Here is a 19,551-nt window from a genome sequence, read left to right on the forward strand (position 1 = left end):
TTCTACTTACAACTAAGCAGACAGTTCACAATCCAATTGTTATTTCAAAACACTTGCTGCATTACAATTTACATGCTATATTGTTATTTTAAAATAGAGTGACAGTTCTAGCTGACCACTCTCAACCTGCCTCTTAAAACCAGGTTTTCAGATGGGTTTAAAACCTAATTTCCAATCTAATCTCGTGATTCAGACTGTAATTCAGTAAGTAATCAATTACCTTGAGCAGCTATATTATAGTTTTCCTCATATACTGTAAATATATACTATCAGGTAAAAAAAGATTTGTTCATTTTACAAATGCAAGTCAAAGGTAACTTCTGGAGTTTGGTTAGGACTCCTTCCTCCCTTGCACTCATTCTGCACTGGTCCAACTCTGCTGCTTTCATTTTACATGGATGTAGCTGAAGTACGTTTTATGTCCCTTGCTTAAGTGGAAGTTGCTAATCACTTAGAACAACCACAAAGTATTGCTTAAACTGTTCACAAAATGAGAGGACCACCTCTTAATCATATTGGCTCTATGAATACAAAGTGTGTTTTGGCTGGAAATTCAGAAGTAGTTGTCAATAAAAGACTAATGACTTTGCAGAACAAGTGAAGATACTGTAAATTTCTGTAAGACAACAGCAGTAGATATGGATTTCTTAATGTTACAAACATTTCTGTTAAATGGTGACTCCCCAGGCAGAGGGAGGGGGGAAGAAAAAAAAAGGAAATGCTAAACCAAATTCCTTCCTCAATCCACATGTGATACAGCAACAACATTAGAAGGGAACAAGTGAATAGAGAAAGGCACATTTTGGTCTTGATGAGAAAGCAGCTGTCAGACTCCAACTACAACGTGTACTGAAAGAAATCTCTATGTTTAGAGGAGTGTATTTGAAACCGATTACTACCCTTACATTTCCAGCTTATAAAATCACAAGACTAAATTAGGCTTCTATATTATTTTATTTCCCTCTTAAAATATAGCATCAAAGTCCTGCACACATATAAATATCCCTACAGTTTCTTACACACTTTCTATCCATCATTACTTAAAGTGCCCAACTGTGAACATTAAAAATAAAAACATTACTGTTAAGAGTGGCTATACTTATAGAAGGACTGGTATTCTGACAATGCAGGCCACTGATTTTACAAAAATCACCTGCAAAAGAATACACCCTAAACAACACGCATCAATATTAACCCTGAAGTAGTTGGTTTGGGTTTTTTTTCCCACTCAGCTGATCTAAAAGTGATTAATACACAGGGTTTATTTTTGAAACATGTCTTTTACATAGTGTAAGAATAAAGGATAAATGTATTACTTTCTTTCTAACTCCCTCCTTCCCCCACAAAGTGTTTACTGTGTCCCAAGCTGCTATGTTGATTAAAAACCAGTTGAAGAGAGCTCTGGAAATGCATGCAACTTAAAATTCACTTAAACACACTTTAAGTTATAAAGTCTGAGAGATTTTAATTTCAGCACATGGCTATGGTTCAGTTGGATTATTAGATGTGTTCGTCGTGGTGGTGAGACTGGTAAACACTTCTTCCTTAGTTTCAGGCTGATGTCTTTCCATTTTGGTTTCCTCTTTAGCATCTTTATTACTGGTATCTCCCTTGCTCTTGACTACCACAGGTTCAGTCTCCATGATCTCTTGTGGTGGCTTAGGCTCCGGCAAATTTGGCTGAAGTCCATCAACTTGAACAGGTTCTGGGACATCTTCTGCTTTCTGTTCAAGTCTTTCCAAAATGTTCTGGACCTTCCTTACACCATCTCTCCTGGCCTGGCGCACATCCGCACGACCCTCAGGGTCCACTGAGTCTAGGGCTAGCAACTCTTTGGTCAAATACTCTTCAATCATCAAGTATTTTTTGTCAGTTTTCTTGCCTTCAAAGGAGTCGACTGCCTGCTCAAGCATTTGTACTTTCTCCAGAATTGCCTCCACTTTCAAGACACCCGGATGCTTTTGAGGTTCTCCTGTTTCCATTGTCTTCGGTGTCGCTGCTTCTTCAGGAGGAGGCCTTTCCTGTGGGGGAACAATCTTAGCTGGGCAGGGAACTGTTTTATCAGCTTTCTCTGCCATGGCTGGAAGCTTCTGGGGTGGTAGTTTAGGATCCGGTTCTTGGTGGGTGACCTGAATTGGGATATATGGTGATGGCGCCTCAGTTTCGGGTGGTGGGACTGCCTTGTTTTCAGGTTTGATTTCAGGCGGTGGAGATGGTCTTGGTGGCTCTTGAGGTGGGACTTGTTGCTGAGAAACCTGGTAAGCAAGGCAAGTTTGTGTTGAGAGACAATGAACAATGCTCCTTATTTCCTTCTAAAGAACAAGTAACCTAACATCCAATTTTCTGTACTTCTAAAAGTGCAATTTTTGCACATGCCAGATGATTAATCTTTCCTGTGCATTGCTGAATTTTACTGTTTTAAAATAAAAAGCACTATGCTGAAGAGTTCAGTTATTGTTTTCAAGCTATTGCAGATTACAAGCACCAGTCAACTCTCCAAGACATTAAACTTCAACCCACCAAATCCTGCCCATGCTCACTAAAATCAGGCCTACAAGCAGTTTTGTAAGATAGGACCTTAGAGCAAAGTCCTCACCTGACTTAAGTCAGTAAGATTTGTTGCAGCTGACTGCAGCACAGTCAAGATTTCATCCTCAGTGTGTCACTAACTGAGAGCTGGTGTTTCTTGAAAACCTAACTACTTTGAGTTTTCATCACATTTTGGGCTATTCTCATCCCGTTCCTGTTTTCAGGACATTCCTTTTTTTGCTAGTGCTTATTTTTACTGATTTTATCTTTAGAGTATTTACATGCAGAGGTTACTATGTCAATCTTATTACACTGTAGCGATTAGAGACAATCCCTGGGATTACTACGTATCTAGCTGTCATCAAATCAGAAATCTCTTGAAATTGAGAGTAGTTTTGAAATCTTAGCAGAAAACTGGAATTTGTGAGATCTGTATTTTCATTCCTCTGCCACCCACTTCACTTATTTGTGCACATATACAGCGATTTTGGAAAGGTACTAGATCCAGCTCTCATGGATTTAAATGGCTGAAATAAAATACCTACATTTATATTTAAACCAAATGAGTAAATTGTCTGCACTGACACTGTTACTGCTTTACCCACTAAATGTAAAATTTGATTAGGGAGCTCGAATTCTCACCCATAAAAATAAATTAGCATTATAACCTAGAATATGCCATTAAATCTGAAGTCTTCATTGTTTTGTCCTAGCACCTGGGTTTTCAAAAATATTAACCTCATTCTGCTCCTGTCATTTTCAATGTGAAATCTCTCCAGAGCAGAAATCAAGGCTTGTTTTTACACATACCCGCTTCCACACACTCACAGTTGTCAAATTCCCAGTAGTCTTTAACTGTAGTTTTAGTAAGAATTTTAACATGGAAAAAATGTTCCGTGAGCAACATGTTCTATGAGCAACAGCATGCTTCATGTAGGAAGAATAAAAAGCTCTAAGACTAGATTTTGCTGATCCTCTTTCTTCATAACTAAAATTACTTTGCGCATCTGATGCTATCCTAAATGGTTCTGAGACATCAATGAGGTGTATGTACAGAGATGCCACAAATCCTGTGGAGCTGATTTTCTTCTCACAAACATAATGCAACATCAGTGACCTCAGTGTAATTACACCAAATTATACTGTGACAAGAGGAAAATCAAATCGTGTCTTAAATCATATTTCAGTGATCCAAAGATTCCACAATCCTGACAGGTGGAAAGGCACTTTGCTGCCAATATTATCTCAGTATCTCCCAGTTTGTTTAAATCCAGAAATGGAGACTGCTTTACCTGCTTTCATGTACCTGTTAGTACAAGCTGATTTTTCAGCTCTAACTGCATTGAACAAAATACCTGGCAGGTAATTCCCTTCCCCGTTCTACGTACCTGGGGTCTGTCTACAACTGTCTGCACTCTGATGGGAGCTGGGGGCTGTATCTGGGTGGTAACTCTGGCCGGTGAGCTTTCACGGCTCGATGAGCCTCTCTGAGACACTCTGAACGGAGACTGTGCTCGCGTTGTCTTAGGCTCCCTCTCATCTGGTTGAATTTTGTGAAATACTGGTTGGTGGGCTTGGTATTCGCTCTGCTGGGCAGGGTAGTGTGTCTTCTGTGCCTGATGGTAGACTTGTGTTGGTTGCCGTTGGATATTTTCGTGGATCACGGGAATCGGAATATAACCGCGAGGAAGCTGATGGCTTCCTGCGTTGGGTCTGCCAGAGGACTGAGGGGAAACCGTTGGAGAATCAGAAGCTCCAGGAGATTGAGGCTGCCATGAAAACAAAATCCATTATTAAATTGTAACCATTTTGTGCTCACAGTACTTTTCATTTCCAAAGAGAAAAGAAGGAGATGGTCATAGAAACTGAACTCATGTTTCCGGCACGCAAGGGATCCACTTCCTTGCTTTTTGGCCAAGGGCCTCACTAGACAAACCACAGAAGTTGTGAGAGAGCATCATTATAGCAAGTAGAAACCTGAGCTACAGCATTCCCAGCGCTTAAATGAGCAGGGAGTGGATGCTCAGTCAGAATGTTTGCTGCTTTTGCATGGCTGTTCCTGTCTAAACCTGTTAAATTTGAGGTAAACTAAAGTTAAGCAAACAAATTATATGCTGGAGACAAAAACAAACCACTAAGAGAGGCACACAACATTTAGACTTCTGATCCCAGTCACACTAACAGATTTTGGTTGGGTTTTGGTTTGGTTTTTTTAAAGCATGTAATTAATTCAGTAGCAGGCTATGGCAATGCACATATAGCTAATGCCCCCTTTCCCCCCCACCAAGACCTTCCAACACCTTAGCCCCTTGGCACCAGCAGCGAGAGCTGCACTAGCTTAGACCTGCTGTTAGCAAAAGCAAGCACCAGGCTCGCTGCAGAATCCAGTTCCCAGCATGTTCCCGGCTGTGGGTCTGCAGTTTGGGGAAAGGCAGTTTGTTTGCTCACAGCTCCCTCCCACCTCCTGCTATGCCAATCCATTACCTCACCTACTTTGCACCAACTCCTGCTGCTGTCAGGCTATTCTCTGACCAGTTTCACTCACTAAGAGCAAAAAAATGATTTCCTGATGGGTTTGCTACACAGCTCAGTGAAAGGCCAGGTCTGACTGCAGCTGGCAGAGGAGAGGGCAGGACAACATAGCCATAAGACAAGAGAAGGGCAGGCAAGGCAGGAGAGGAAGGGGAACAAGACTCCTCTTTTGGTGCTGGTGAACTGCTCAGCCACCCATGAAACAGCAACCTTAAATAAATAAATGCTGATTTATATTATGGTACCCATCACTGCCACTACTGATGGCCTTGTTGACATGGGGTTTAAAGGCACAATCATAGGCTCTGGCCAGTTGATACCCACCCTGCACTGCCCAAGCTGGTAACAACTACTGAGGACCTCAGAACTTGCTGTCTCAGAGGACTTCAGTAAGAGGCCCAGAAGACATGTTCCTGAAGCCACTCTGCATACAAGACAAAGCTGTACAGTGTTGGGAGAAGGAAAAGCCAAGCCTCTTGTCCTGGTACTGCATGCACAAGGCATCGTTAGTCGAGACAGCTGAGAAACTTCGTAACAGAATTTTAATTACGCTGTTCAGACTACAGACAGGTTTCAGAGAAAAAGCCACCGCTGCTAAATTACAGACCTGATGACATATTTTCAGCTTGGTGAAGGCTGAATTTCCTGCTCATCTTACTTCGAATAAAAATGAGGTTGATATTTCCATATATTACAAGAATACCAATTCTGCTAATTCTCTAGAGAGAACAGGCAAACCAAAATCCCACCTTCTGAAACACAAAGCAAGCAGGGTGACTTTTTTTTTTTTAAAAAGTTCATAGTTGGAAGTATTTTAACATGCCACTGAGTGACAAAAATACTTTACAGGTCACTTTTAAACCTGTATATATGTAAATCTATACACTTAATACAACTGAATCATTAAATTGGAAAGCAAAGATCACAGCAGTACAACTTCTAAAATGGCCTGGGTTGTTAGCTAACTGGCCACTTGATTTTTTTTTTTTTTTTTCCTCTCCCACTTTGTTCACATCAGTTTCTGACTCACGGTGCAGAACACAAGAGACTTGCCTGTATCCTCTGCTTGTGGGGGAACCGGTATAAACCCTAAACCAATCCTCCCCTGTTGCAGGACCTGCACGGCTCAGAGGTTCCCTTTTTGCAGAAGCTATTTACATGCATTTGTTTCTGCAGAATCATTCCAGAATGAAAGCAGGCGATGCTAGAAAAACGTTACGTATTTATGCTGCCATGACTGTGCACTTTTGCATTTTAATACTCTGGAAGTATTGGGAAAATGTAATCCTGTGGCAAGTTTGGCTTTCTGAAGGATAAACTACCCGTGTGACATTCAGGTCATAAATGCTGCAAAGACCAATGCAAACACACCCCAGCAATACTGACAAGTTACCTCGGGTCCGTGTGTGGCCGGCGCTTGGGCTGCTGCAGCTGCCGTTGTCTGTCCACATTGTTTATCTGTCTGAGAAGCCTCCGTAGATCCCCTTGGAGGGGACTCGGGGCCTGCGTAGGCCCCCCTTAGAGGTGGCTGCGCCTGCACCGTGGTAGGCACAGCTTCTGTCTTGTATCGCTGCACACCAGGCTGCGGAGCAGAAAAGCACGGGTGCTGCTGTCTGCCATCGATGCCTTCGTGGATGACGGGAATAGGGATATAGCCAGCCCGGAGCTTGGGGTATCCCATGTTTCCTTCTCTTGCTGGCAGCTGCTTGGGGCTATCGCGAGATGGACCATTTGCTGATGACTGGCCTTCCTAGAAGTTAAAAACATCACATAGCACTTGCTGGTAGCTCAGCTCAATACACCTGATGAGAAAAAGCTGCCCTAAAGGTCTGTCCTAAAAGCAGTATCAGCTGTGTATGAGAAGTTGAGACCCTCTTGGGTCTGTGCAGGGCAGCTAACAGCAGGTGCTAACACTTCAAATCTGCAGGCAAGAGAAGAGAGGAAGCTACAAAATCTGCTTATGTACAAGTCTTTCACCCCCACCTCTCATAAATACCAACTTAGCCTTTAAAAATACCTGCCTAATTACAACAGGATTTCTTACTTAGTATACCTTACTTGCATTTAGCCAGCAGCCCACCCACTTCAGACAGAGCTCCTCCAAACAAGTGCCTGTGGGACCAGAGACATTTCCTTAGCACCTCTCAGAACCCAGCCGGTGCTATAGGTAACATCTGACAAGAACCTTTAAAGGAAGCCTAATCCCATCAGAAGCACAATGTTTGCTGGTGTTGTTCTTCCCACTGGCTATCTAAAGAGTTACTAATGCTGCATACTGAAGGATATATTCACTTTCGGCTACGGGAGGATCCAGTTCAGTAAATACTGAAGGAGAGGAGAGGGGAAGACAGGATAGCGTAACAGAGGAAAATGCTGAAAAGCAAGATAAAATAAATCCCTGCGTTGTCTGAGTACGCTCACTGGACAATGTCAAAGCTCTGGCAAGGGTGGAAGTGGTTTGTACTAAGAGCCCTCACAAGTCCTCTAGTAAGTTCTTCCTGCATCGGTCATTCTATTTTGAGGCCCTGCGAGGGCCAAGTTCCAGATGTATCTCTAAGTCAGATCATATAACAAGCACCTCTGTCATTCAGAGGGTAATGTCATTATTCAGTAAGAGGAGAATTTAATAAGGGGACATATGGTGTGAGTGTTGGAAACCCTATTTTTAAAGAGGTGTTTAAGCTGCAAAAATATTTTATGTTGCTTCTGTACACATTAATATACTAATTCATTAAGAATTAACTATTTTACCAACCAGATTTTGAGTGTTCTTCCTGTAAGACGGTATCCCTTTAAAAAGCAATTTCTGAGAATTCCTGTAAGCAATGAGTCTGCAGAGAATAAAGGCTATTATTTAGGTAAGCTAATAAAATAAAGACAAGTACTGAAAGGAACAAGCTCCAAGTCAGAGCCCTGATGTTGCATTTCCTTTTACTCATTAAAAAACCCTCCACAAACAAAGGAAAAATTCTGAAAGAGGCATAGAAGAGATCCAGGCCTAGAAAGTTCGCACAGAGAAGTAATTTTGAAGTTAGCTTTTCCAGTCGCAGAACAAGGATGATCTCATGCCAAGGCCTGCACCAGGATCCACCACCGACAGATGAGTCATTTTAAATTCACCCTACCAGGAAACCACACTCCTCTACTGAATGCAGGCTGTCTAGGGGCTTCAGGACCCCGAGGACCAACTAGCATTTGCCAGTTCACCTTCTACCAGCATAACCCCAAATCCGCAGCGCTCCCAGCAGCCGTCTCTCCTGGGATCTGGAGGGACGCGCAGTTACGCCAGCAAACTGCGTTTGCCGGAAAATAAATTTGAGGTGTGCTCAGCTAGCAACAATGCGAGGCTGCGACAGAGCCAAATGTCTGCCGGGCGAGCGGAGCCGAGCAGGCTGCGGAGCAGGGAGGGAAACCGATGATTCGACAGTCGGAAGAAGCACCTTGCTGCTCCGCGCTGACTCGATGCATTCTGCGCCCGGCGTGCACCAGCTGCTCGGCAGTCTCCCTGACAGAGGGAGCAGGCTGCGGGTGTAACCCGAGAGTTCACAGCCAGCCACCCCACCTACAGGCACAGCTCCCACCGCTATAAAAAGGAGATTCACTCACTTCCAGCGTTGTCAGACTCGCCGCAGGAAGGGTCGGAGCTGGGAAGGGTTTAGGAGCTGGGTGGGCCAGCAGCACCTAAAGATGCCCTGACATGAGAAGGCTCTTGGCCACAGTTGCTCCACTCCACCTGGGTGTACAACAGATCTGCCCTAAGGGGTTAGTTGCCAGCTCCTCTCTCCCTTGGCATTTGAGGGGTCTGCAACGTTTTGAACTGCTCCATTTGGGGATAAGACCTTCAATCTTCTGGAGTAATCCACAATGGTAAATCATTGCCAAGGCTTCAAAATGGACAGCGTCCCGCTCCCCCCACCCTCCATGAGCCCCCTCCTAGGAGTCTGACCATGGGCTTTCCCCTCATCTTCGTTTTCAGACCCTTGAGACTGCTCTTGTTTTGAACCATTTTAGCAATCTGAGAAATCTGCCTCTGCAACTTAAGTCCTGGTAAGAAATACAAAAGAAGCAGCCCAAAACCAAAGAAAAATAAGGTTGGACTGCTTTTTCAAACCATTCAGTTTATATCCAAAGTTAAACTTCTAGCAAGTTTAATACTTTTTTTTTAAATGGAAACAGCAGCCCCTCTTTAAGAACCACAGCATAAACTATACTCATAATTTGTCATTTATTTTTACAGCTTCAGATAACCTATGCTGCTCCTGTGGAAAATTAGTATTTCAAGTTGGTCCTTTGTTCCAGGCTTTTTTCCCCCCTGTAGTCAGGTCTGCTAACCACAGAGGAATTTTTTTGTGTGTGTCTCTTAACAGTGCAGTCTTATTGGAGCAGTCCTCAGTAAAGGAACAAATGCAGCATCCCTTTCTTTTTTTCCACCATCAGCAGCCCTGAGGCAGAGATATCAGATTTAGCAAAGGTGCTCTCATCACAACTGCTCTTCCTGATCCACGCTGTTCTCTTCAACACTTAATTAATATTTAACTCTATAAACAGTTGCTTATGTTAGCCAGTTTGTATCACCACATCCTCAACATTCCTTCTTCTTTCCTGCTCCCTTTCTTCTTATCATTTCATATGTTCATGAACACGCACAATCCATGTACTTTGAAACACTCCACACTGAGGAACGACACCACAGCACCATGACTGAAGACTACAGAGGCCTTGGGTTCAGGTAGATGGCTGCAAGTGGTTTGGGTTCGTTTTTAGTGAGAACCCAGCACAACAGCGAGTGCATGCGGATCCCAACACCCCCATAGTCAGGCTTTTGGCCAAAGCAGTTCTGTTTTGTGCAAGAAGCCTGCGTTTCCAGCCTGGACAAACAGGTTCTGGAAGACTTCAGGAGCAGCTCAGGTGTGCCGGGGCACACTGCAGCAAGGGGGAGGAACGGAATCGAGCTCTGGAAAACTCTCGTCATAACGCTACAGAGAAGAGATTCGTGGATTCCCTCTGAATGCTTTAATTCCCGTTTCACAGGACGGCCAGCAGACCAAATATGGCCACTTTTTGTTTTTATTTGCCTTCTATCAAATACAGTTCTTGCTCGCTATATTAACAAACATGTTATCTAAAAAAGCCCAGAGCTCACGTTTAACACACAAATCCGCACAAAGAAATATGACCAATAAATGAATGACAAGCCTTAGTCCATCATCCTTCCCAGTTTAAGTATAAAAAACAGGAATCCAACTCAGATTTCTGCATTAAAAAAACTGAAGTAAATTTCTCCTGCCCTCATCCAAGGAAACAAGAAATTTTTTGACAATAAAATTGAGAGTAATTATAAGCAACAGAATATCAATGAATTTTCCCATAAGTAGTATGACTGACAATCAGCACTGCAGGAATCCCGGCTGTGATCAGACGCTTATTTTACATTTAAGAGACGGAATCCCCAAAAAGGAGGGAGCACAAAAATGCAAAACACTTCCTCAAGCAGCTCAGAAGTTTTGACAACATTTCTGGCCTACACTTTAGGTAGCCTGAAACACCACCAGAAACTCAGACACGATCCACCATTTCAGCAGGTGCTGAGCAAGTGTAAAGGAGTCATCATCACCAGTCAAACAAGAGAAAAAAGCATCGCTGTGTTTTGAACAGGCTGTGAGTGGGACAGCCAAGCTGTGCTGGGAGATCTGCTCAGGAGGAATGACAGCGCTCCCACCTCTCGGGATGAGGACATGCGTTTCTGTTGTGAGGCCATCACCATGATAAATAAAGGTGCAGCCAGCACAAGTTGTGCAACTGGAAAAAACACTTCATACCCCCACATCCTACTCTTGGCTTCCCATAGGAAAGGCACGGTCAGGAGTGACGCTAAAATCCTCAAATTTGCTCAGATTGAGTTCTGACACTGTACGCCATTGGAATGAAGAAAAGTGCCAGCAAGAGAAAAACATAACCTTGCAATAGAACTCCCGGTACAGCTGTACTATCTATCCGGAGTGGATAATGGCATAACTCCTAATGTGCCCCAGTGACTGCTCAAGTGTTATTCCAGACTGAAATGCAGCAACCTGCAAATTCAGTCACTGCTGATGCTAGCAAATTGCCACTGGAGTCATCCAGATGGCTGTACCAATAGAATGAAATTTGTCAAAATATTCTGTGTGCACACTAGATTACTTGAATAGTTGTATGGAACTTGGAATCTCCTTTTGAGACTGCTTGCGTAACACATTTTTCACTCCTCTTATACTAAAATGGTCTACAGAAAAAGAAGTTAAAAAGCAAGTTTTGCTGCCATCACACTCTTGCATTTTTCTTGACCTGTACTGATATTATTTGTAGTACAGTAAATTCAGTTCTCTAAAGCATGTATGTATTATATACACATGTAGTACCTCTATGCTCTTGCAGAGCAGCAGTGCAAATATTTAAATTGTACTTGTTTTGTAAATATTATCTAGCAAAGGAACACAAATTTTACTAACATTACAGGAGATGAAATATCTCTTTCTGTATGCAAACAGAAGGTCTACTCACTTCAGTATGGTTCTGAACTTTTAAGCTGCTGCTGTAAAGAATATCATGCAAATAAAAGTATTCTGGTTGCTCAAATGACTGAGAAAATGCCAGTATCTGACAAAATCTGACTTGAGAGCACACTTCCCATGGTTTTAAGCCTGTATTCTATATATTTAGGAAGAAGGGAGTAGTATGATTCTGTTCTTTCACAACAGAATAGAACAATATAACTGAGTGACTGAAACACGACAACTAAGTTCTCTTTGCACATACACTCAAATCTATTTTTTATCAAAAATTGCCATGAATAACCAAAAAAGCCAGTAGTACCTAATATTCAAGTCTAAGAATGATGTACCAATTCTATTTACTAAAAAAAAAAAATTATGTCATGGAAAGGCAAAACTTTCACCATTAGAACTGGATTCCATATCCACTTGTATTTTACTTTTGGCCAGACCTTCCCCCCCCCCTTCTCTGTTGCACTAACTAGATAAATCAAAACTACTACACTAGCTTTGCTACTGACAGAAATCAGCATATCCAAGTATTCCTTGTAACTTGATTAAAGTACTAAAAAGTTTCTCAACAGTGCTTTGTGTTTAAGCATATTAATAGTACAACATTACCATAAAGTACATTTCATTAATACTTCCCAGAGAACTATAGAAGTGGGAAGGTAGAGAGTGATTTGCTTTCAGCGCTGACCTCGAACTTCCTACTGCCGTGCTTCAGCCAATAAAGATTCTCACTCTTTTACTCACAATTTGTGCTTAAATATATACACTGAGCACATAGGCATTTGAGCAAGATATCATTAGCTAATGACTGAAAGAAACCATGAACAAGCTTAGTTGCATGAGCTGTCTCAGTAGACCTTCGTGTCAGTCACATCATGTAACCCATTTATACATCAAGCTGCTTTTGATGTTTTACTTGTTGAATGCTGAGTTTTATTTCCTAACATACACATGTGTAGGCAAATAGGCCTTTTGTTCTCTCTTGTAATTATCATGTTGCATTATACAAGTATTACATTAACATACGCTCTAACTGATGAAGTGCAATGATGTCATTAGAAATAAACACTATTAAAAATTGAAGGAGAAATCTAATCCCAAGCTTTCCAGAACAGAGAGCCTTACTGGAGCAAATATGTTGGCTATCTTGCAGACCAATCTTGTTTCAGGAACTAAAACTGTTCTTTTTTGATCACTAAAATGATTCTTTCTTAGGCTAAAATGCCTTGGCACAGACATGACGACACTTGCCCTTTATGCCCACGAGTGGAAGTTGGCCCGTGCACAGAAAGCATCCGATGGGCCAAACCAAACATGTTCAGAGGAAGAAGCAATGACTGCTACAAAGAGTGGAGCACTCTTAGGGGAGAGCTGGTATCACCACCCATCCTGTCAGCTTTAATGGACGGGGTTAAAGAAAAGCCCTTTAGAGCACGAACAGAAATATCCTTGTCAAGGGGGATGAGAATGACATGCTTTATTCAGTTATTTCTGTTCACTGCCTGCTTACCTAAGAAGCAGGTGGTCAACCTGTTGCTTTCCTGCTATTAGCCGCGAGCCAGAAATTTGAACATGGAAGAAGGTACCAGCCTCAAGAATTAGCAAAACAGCGCCCCATAAAAAAGGGGAATACGTAGCTAACAATTGAAGAGTCAGCTGTGAATTTCAGAGGTTAAAGTCAGGGTCTACATTTTCATCTAAATTTCATTTTGCACACAGCAGTTTTTTGACTTCACTTCCTTAAACAGCAATTTTCCAACACTATAAAAACACTTGCTACATTGCATCCTATTTATCAATTATAAGGCTTTGCCATCAGCCACAAAAACATACTTTTGTGCTACCTGAACTACTGGGCGATGTTAGACAAGTTGCTTCACCACCCCATGTCTTATTTTCCTGTCTATAAAACCAAGAAGGAAAAATAAAAAGAACTAAACCAACAGCTTCTGCAACATAGTTGAAGATACAGCATTTTTCATCTATAATTAAGTAATGTAATTTCTGTGAACAAGCCATTTCTTCTATTTTATATTTATATTTAACTTGGCATGAAGAGAGGGCATGGCTGCCACAGAAACAGGTGGAGACAGAGCTTACCTAGAGAGCGATACTGTCTATATACCCCAAAGCGTATTGGATTGTTACCTGCCTTATCATGGTTCAAGTGGGAACAATTCTATTTTTGCCATGTCGTTATGGAAAAGTCCTGCCTGTGTATATGTTGTAAGTGTTAAAAATATGATTCCTAGGTAAGAATGCTGCCACCTGGCACAAGTATTCTTCCTCTCTCCTTTAGATAAGAGGTATGCTGTGTCGGGAGTTACACAGAACCATGCAAGACCTTCCTTGCTTTTCCTCTTGCATGATCGCCCAGACACTGCCACATTATTTCTAGCGTCATTTCTTCGTGTTCCTTTCTCTTATTTCCGATTTGATCCACCCCTTGTTTTCAGATTAATTCATATCTCCATAAATTAACTCCCTGCTTACCATGTTCTATCAAGGGGGGCTTTAAATAACTACACAAAGCAGCTTCAGGGAATCTGGACAAATCCAGTACACAACCCTCCAAAAATCCCCTACTGATAATTTTACCACTCTTACATATTAAGCCTTTTATATGCAGTACCTTTTTAATCCAGTAACTAATTTATTAACCTTATTTATTAACTATCCCAGCCGAAACCAGGACACTGTGACAGAATGCACATCAGCATAAGTAATGTAAAAAACCACTGCAGGTAAAAGAGACCTAAATTGCTACCTAGTCTTACATTCCCTTCCACTGATGTGAACCACTGCAAAAGACACAGTTTCAGAGAGGCTGTATTGAACTTTCAATGCAATTTCTAATTTGGTCTACCAAGAATTTTTCAGTCAACTCGAACGTGAGAAGTCAGTGCTCAAAAATAAGTTCACTGCTAAAGAGATGGGAATTGAGTGACTTAAGACTTATTTGGGGAAGCAGAGAGAAAAGAGATGCAATAGTCACGAAGGGCGAGGATGGGAACTTAGGTGTAGTTCGTTGTTCCCCAAATACCAATGAAGCCATCAGTAAGAGCGTAAGATGGCTTCTTCTTCCTTTGTTTAGGCATGTGCAGTCATTGTTGCAACCAATAAATATATCACTTTTACGACTGCTCCCAGACTTTGTGGCTGGCTGGCACAGCTTTCATCTTGAACCTAAGGCATTAGTGAGCTATCGATCATCGTAATATTACTGCAGTGAAGCTCAGCACAGTCAATTTCTTTGGTCTATTTTTAGTTGCAGTATTTCCCATTGGGTTTACTGCATGTGGAAACAACATATGGAAGGGGCATCAATAAATACTTACAAAAGCCTTGTTTCTGTTTTCTTCTTTAAGCATAATCTGTTTTTATCAACACTTTGGGGAATACCAAGTAAACAATTTAACATTATAAGACAATCTTGCAGAAAGTATGCTGAGCTGTGATGGCATAAGTTAACACAGAAAATACCAACAATAGATAAGCATAGGAAATCAATAATTCTACCAAAGAAAGATAGGAAGAACAGTGACATCACTAGTAAACACTTTTTTAGTAAAAGTATGCATATACATGCTTCACAATATTGATTGTACCTTACTCTCTGAATGTCTTACTATTAACTAATTAGACACCTGGAAGAAAATAATTAGTCTACCAAGAGGTTTTGTTAATATATGTTTTTCAGTCATTTGCAAAGTCTCATTGCAAAGGCTTATTTCTCACTGGAGTATGTAAGAGATTTTCTGTTCTTTCTCAGGAAGGTCTCCCTAGTCCAGCCTTATACTGCAATGATTTCGTACAGGCAACAGAGCTCAACATGCAGAGGGAGGACAGCCATCCTTCACGTGGGTAAAGAAAGGCCAGACTGAACGAGAAAATAACAGAAAGCCATCTGAATTGATGAACGCATCTAAAATACAGAGTTAAATGCAAAATCAAGGTCTGGTTCCATTGATTTAAAATGGCTCTGTCATGGGTTAAAATTCTAAAAGAGTCATTTCTCATTTTACTTGATTATATATCTGGTACAGTTTACTGCAGTCAGCATAGTTACACTGATGTCAAACCTAGAGTAAGTGAGAAGACCAAGATCAACCACTTGGGAAAAATGGGACTTCATTATTAATACTGTCTCAGCTGTATTAGTTAGCTAGAAAAGCTCAGTTAGCTTTAGCCCTGTGCTCCATTCATTGTCCATTTACAGTGTAATACCTCATTTTGTTGCCTAGGTCTTTTCAGAAAGGGGACAAATATTCAGAGAAAGAATACTGATAGATACCATGTAGGGGTTATTTAAAGACCACCATAAAGGTGATAAAAAATTGCTAGTTTCACTGGCTGATTTCAATGAAAACAAGGCAGCAATAAAGTCAGTACAAGTTTGACCTTTGTATAATCATCCTTGAAAAGGTGCATGAAGTCTGACACACACAGTCAGCTTTTGCAATTCTCAGATCGCTTCCAAAACCCCCAAGTTCTCATTTGTGCTAGACTGAGAACGAGGGAAATCAGAAACCTGTTCATATCTAGTCTTTCTGCCTAAATCTGTGATTTTGACCTTCCTATGTTTAGGTAAAAAAAAAAGGGGGAGAAGGAAAAAAATAGTCTAATGCCTTCAAAAATCACTGCTGGATTTCAAATTCAATGTCAGTGGGTAATCTGTCTTCTTTAGCATTGTCTAGCTAAGAAAATATTATTTAGGAAGAGAAATATTTTCCTAAGGCCTGATTCTGAGATTCTTTTGCTGAATAGTACCTGTCCTTGTGAAATACACTGGTACTTAACCAACAAACGATTTTAGAAGCCTACCCATTAAACTAAACCATTAATTCCAGCAGATATTCTTAAGTCAAGGCTCTGACAAATGGCTGTATGAGATCAGTTACACACAACTTCTATCACCATAAACTGGAGGGCTTTTCTGTGAACATTAGACAGCAACTCCCCAAAATCAACAATTTTCTATATTCATCTCTGGAAGCACTTCTCTCTCTCTCTCAATGAACGATCCCAATGCATACACACATTCATGCTTATAGTGAACAGCAACAGATTTTCCTGTTTCAAAAAAAGCGTACCCCACAAAAGCCGTTCAAAAGCAGGTGCAACTTTTTCTATCTGTAATAATCCTTCCAAGTTGGCAGAAGAAGAGGCACTTTTCATTACCACAGATTTCACATCAGACAGGGGTGACAATCTGTTTTGTTTCAGGCACCCACTCAAGCAGAGTACCCATCCATCAGAGTACTTCAAACCCTGTTTTCACACAATTATCAAAAGCAGCTTAAATGCGACTTTTCTGTTAAATGGGTTAGTTTCAAGTGGTATTTCTGTAACAAAAGCCTTTGAGTAAACAGCGCACTTTTCTTCTCAAGTATGTTTTATGGTTATAAAAAACATACTATTTATTATTTTTACTGCCGTAACAGCCAGTGTTAACAGGTGCCTCATTACAGCAGGACGATGGTGCCTCCAAAAAGGAGCTAAAGCACTTTTTCCTATGCCAGTCTCACATTATCCTATGCCAATATTCACATTATCAAATCATGTTTTTCTAAGACGTTTATATTACTAAAATTATGTCGTTTATTTATAAGTCAAATGAACTAGCCCTTAAAAAGCTAAAAAGGGCATTAATTAGCGATAGAGAAGTACATCCCTTTCATTTCTTTTCAACACCAGGCTTCTCTCACACCGAGCTTTCAGTCGTGGTCTGCACTCACAAACTGGGAAACTGCCGTTTTAAGAAACATTAAGTTCTTAAAATAATAACACTGATTGAGTGCTTTGATCCTCACGTTTTATGTAAGGCTACAGGAGAAAGAGTTGCAGCAGGTACGCTGAAGATGCATTTCGAAGAGAGCCGGTATCTCCCAACTGCTGTATTTTTTTTTTTTTGTATGTTTAGCGCACGTTTAAGTATACTTGGGGGGGCTCCCGCTTAGAGCGGCACCCGGCAGCACTTTCTTTCCAGCCCCTCGCTTCTCCCCGGCGCGGTGAGGCGGGTACTGCCCGAGCCAGGCCGAGCGCTGCCGCCCCGCAGCCGCCGCCGGCTCCCCGGGCCCCGCGCGGGGCCGCCCCGGCCCGGCCCGGCCCCTCCCCGGCGGCAGCCGGCCCCGGGCTCCCGGCCAGCCCCCACGGCTCCGCGCCGGCCGCTCCCGCCTCTCCCGGAGCTCCGCGGCCGGGTTACGTGGCGAAGCCCCCTTCCAGGCGGGGATGCCGGGCGGCCAAACCCAACCCAAGCCGTTCCGCCGGGCCGCGGCAGGGCAGGCGAGCCGGCAAGCCCGGCGTGCCCGGGGTGAAGCGGTTGCTGCTCGCAGAGAAGGGCACCAAAACCCCGGGGGAATCGTTTTCCCACCAGGCAACTTCTACTTGGGCTCAAGTTTCCAGCACTTTCTGCCTACAGCCATTGCACTGCGGAAACACCAGCGCGGGTCAGAGGGCTGTATTCCCCAAATGGGCTGTACTCCCCAAAACCGAGAGAATTTGACCCGGAAGGGCCATGCCTGAGAGCCCCGACAAAAAATCACAACCGCTCTCCCCTCCGCGCCTCTCCTTCCATGGACATATTTGGACTAAGATAGGGCTTTCCTCTGAGCATGCTTAAGAACAAAACCAGACCAGACAGCTACTGAGATAGTTTGTGACCGGGGGGGATGGGTGGGGGGGGAGGACAAGGAAAACAAAACTTGACAAGTAGAAGTCTGGGCTAGGTTTCTTATTTTTTTTAAGGGCATTCATTGTTTGGACGGCTCACAGCTGAAAAATAAATCAAGGTTCGCGTCTTCCCTGGCAGGCCGGGTGGACTTAACCAACTTTAAATAAACATTACAGGGCCGAGGTATCAAATGATTTAATGCACAAAAAAGGGACCGCAGTGCGTCAGAGACAAAAGGCAGCTCCTGCCCTCACTGCATCGCCATGCGCTGGGGGGGAGCGCCCGGCCCCCCCGCCCCGGCCCCGGCCGCCCCCCCCCCCCCCCTCAGCCCACCCCACCGCGGGCCACCTCTCGTCCCGCCGCGCCCCTCCGGGACACGGACACGGACATGGGACACGAGCGGGGTGCCTCCCGCCGTACCTGCGCCGCCGCCGCCCGCAGGCGCGGGTCGCTCCAGGTGGTGGTGCGGCTGTTGTGATCCACGAAGAAGGGCCAGCCCGTCTGCGGGTCGATCTTGATCTCCCAGCCGGGGGGCAGCGGCTCGGCGCTGCCCTCCATCTGCGGCGGCGGCGGGGAGTGAGCGGCGGCGCTCATGGCGGGCCGGGGCCGGAGCCGTGCCGTGCCGTGCCGAGTGCCCAGTGCCGGGCGGGGGCGCCGGAGCGGCGGCTTTATCCGCCGCGGGGCGGGGGGCGGAGGCGCGGGGCTGGAAGTGTCTGGAAACGGCGGCGCGGGGCGCGGGGGGCGGCGGCGGAGGAGGGATGAGGGACGGGGGGGAGGGACGCGGAGGAGGAGGAGGAGGGACACGGAGAAGCTGGCCGGGTGGAAACTTCTGGTTGTCTCCAGCGCGGCTCGGCCGACCCTCGGGTTACCGGACGCGTCTCTCTGGGACCGGGTCGTGCCGCCCCGAGAGCTGCAGCCCGGCCCCAGCCCCGCGGCTCGGCGGGAGCCGCGGGCGTCCCCGGGCACGGAGCGGGACGGGCGTCCCCGGTTCGCTTTGCAGGAGTGGCAAGCACGCTGGCTCTGCAGGGCCGCTCACCGGGGCAGCGCTTGGTGCAGGTCTCCGGGATCACGCGTAGGAAAGTAAATGTACAACAGAGAGCTGCTCTACTCCTCTGCCCGGTCCCTGGTGCAGTTCTGAGTCCGGTACCTCGTAGCCTGCATGTTGGGCAAGCAGTGTGCTGGGACCATCCGCAGCCCGCCGACACACTCAACGCGTCCTTCGGCGGGGGGCACAATCGCCCGTTAACTCCTTCCTAGTGCCCGGTGTAGTGAGCA

The 19,551-nt window shown here is 44.0% G+C and overlaps 1 protein-coding gene across 1 annotated transcript; it reads right to left on the reverse strand.

Moving 5' to 3' along the window:
• Positions 1 to 935: 935 nt before the first annotated feature.
• BAG3 (BAG cochaperone 3) lies at positions 936 to 18,870 on the reverse strand. The gene is made up of 4 exons (XM_050899379.1): positions 18,697 to 18,870; positions 6,455 to 6,811; positions 3,918 to 4,298; positions 936 to 2,255 (listed from the first exon to the last, which is right to left on the reverse strand). The coding sequence occupies exons 1-4, from the start codon at positions 18,868 to 18,870 to the stop codon at positions 1,482 to 1,484; spliced, it is 1,686 nt and encodes a 561-aa protein (XP_050755336.1). The 3' UTR covers positions 936 to 1,481.
• Positions 18,871 to 19,551: the final 681 nt, after the last annotated feature.

This window comes from Gymnogyps californianus, chromosome 6, assembly GCF_018139145.2.
Source record: "Gymnogyps californianus isolate 813 chromosome 6, ASM1813914v2, whole genome shotgun sequence".
Classification (NCBI taxonomy): Eukaryota; Metazoa; Chordata; class Aves; order Accipitriformes; family Cathartidae; genus Gymnogyps; species Gymnogyps californianus.

What these genes read in the sequence shown, in the direction of transcription:
- BAG3 (XM_050899379.1), bottom strand. Translation starts at nt 18,870, where the DNA reads ATGAGCGCCGCCGCTCACTCCCCGCCGCCGCCGCAGATGGAGGGCAGC. An exon ending in CGGCCACACACGGACCCGAG is followed by an intron (nt 4,299 to 6,454) that starts GTAACTTGTCAG and finishes TTTTCATGGCAG; the next exon opens with CCTCAATCTCCTGGAGCTTC. An exon ending in CAGTTGTAGACAGACCCCAG is followed by an intron (nt 2,256 to 3,917) that starts GTACGTAGAACG and finishes CTTGCTTACCAG; the next exon opens with GTTTCTCAGCAACAAGTCCC.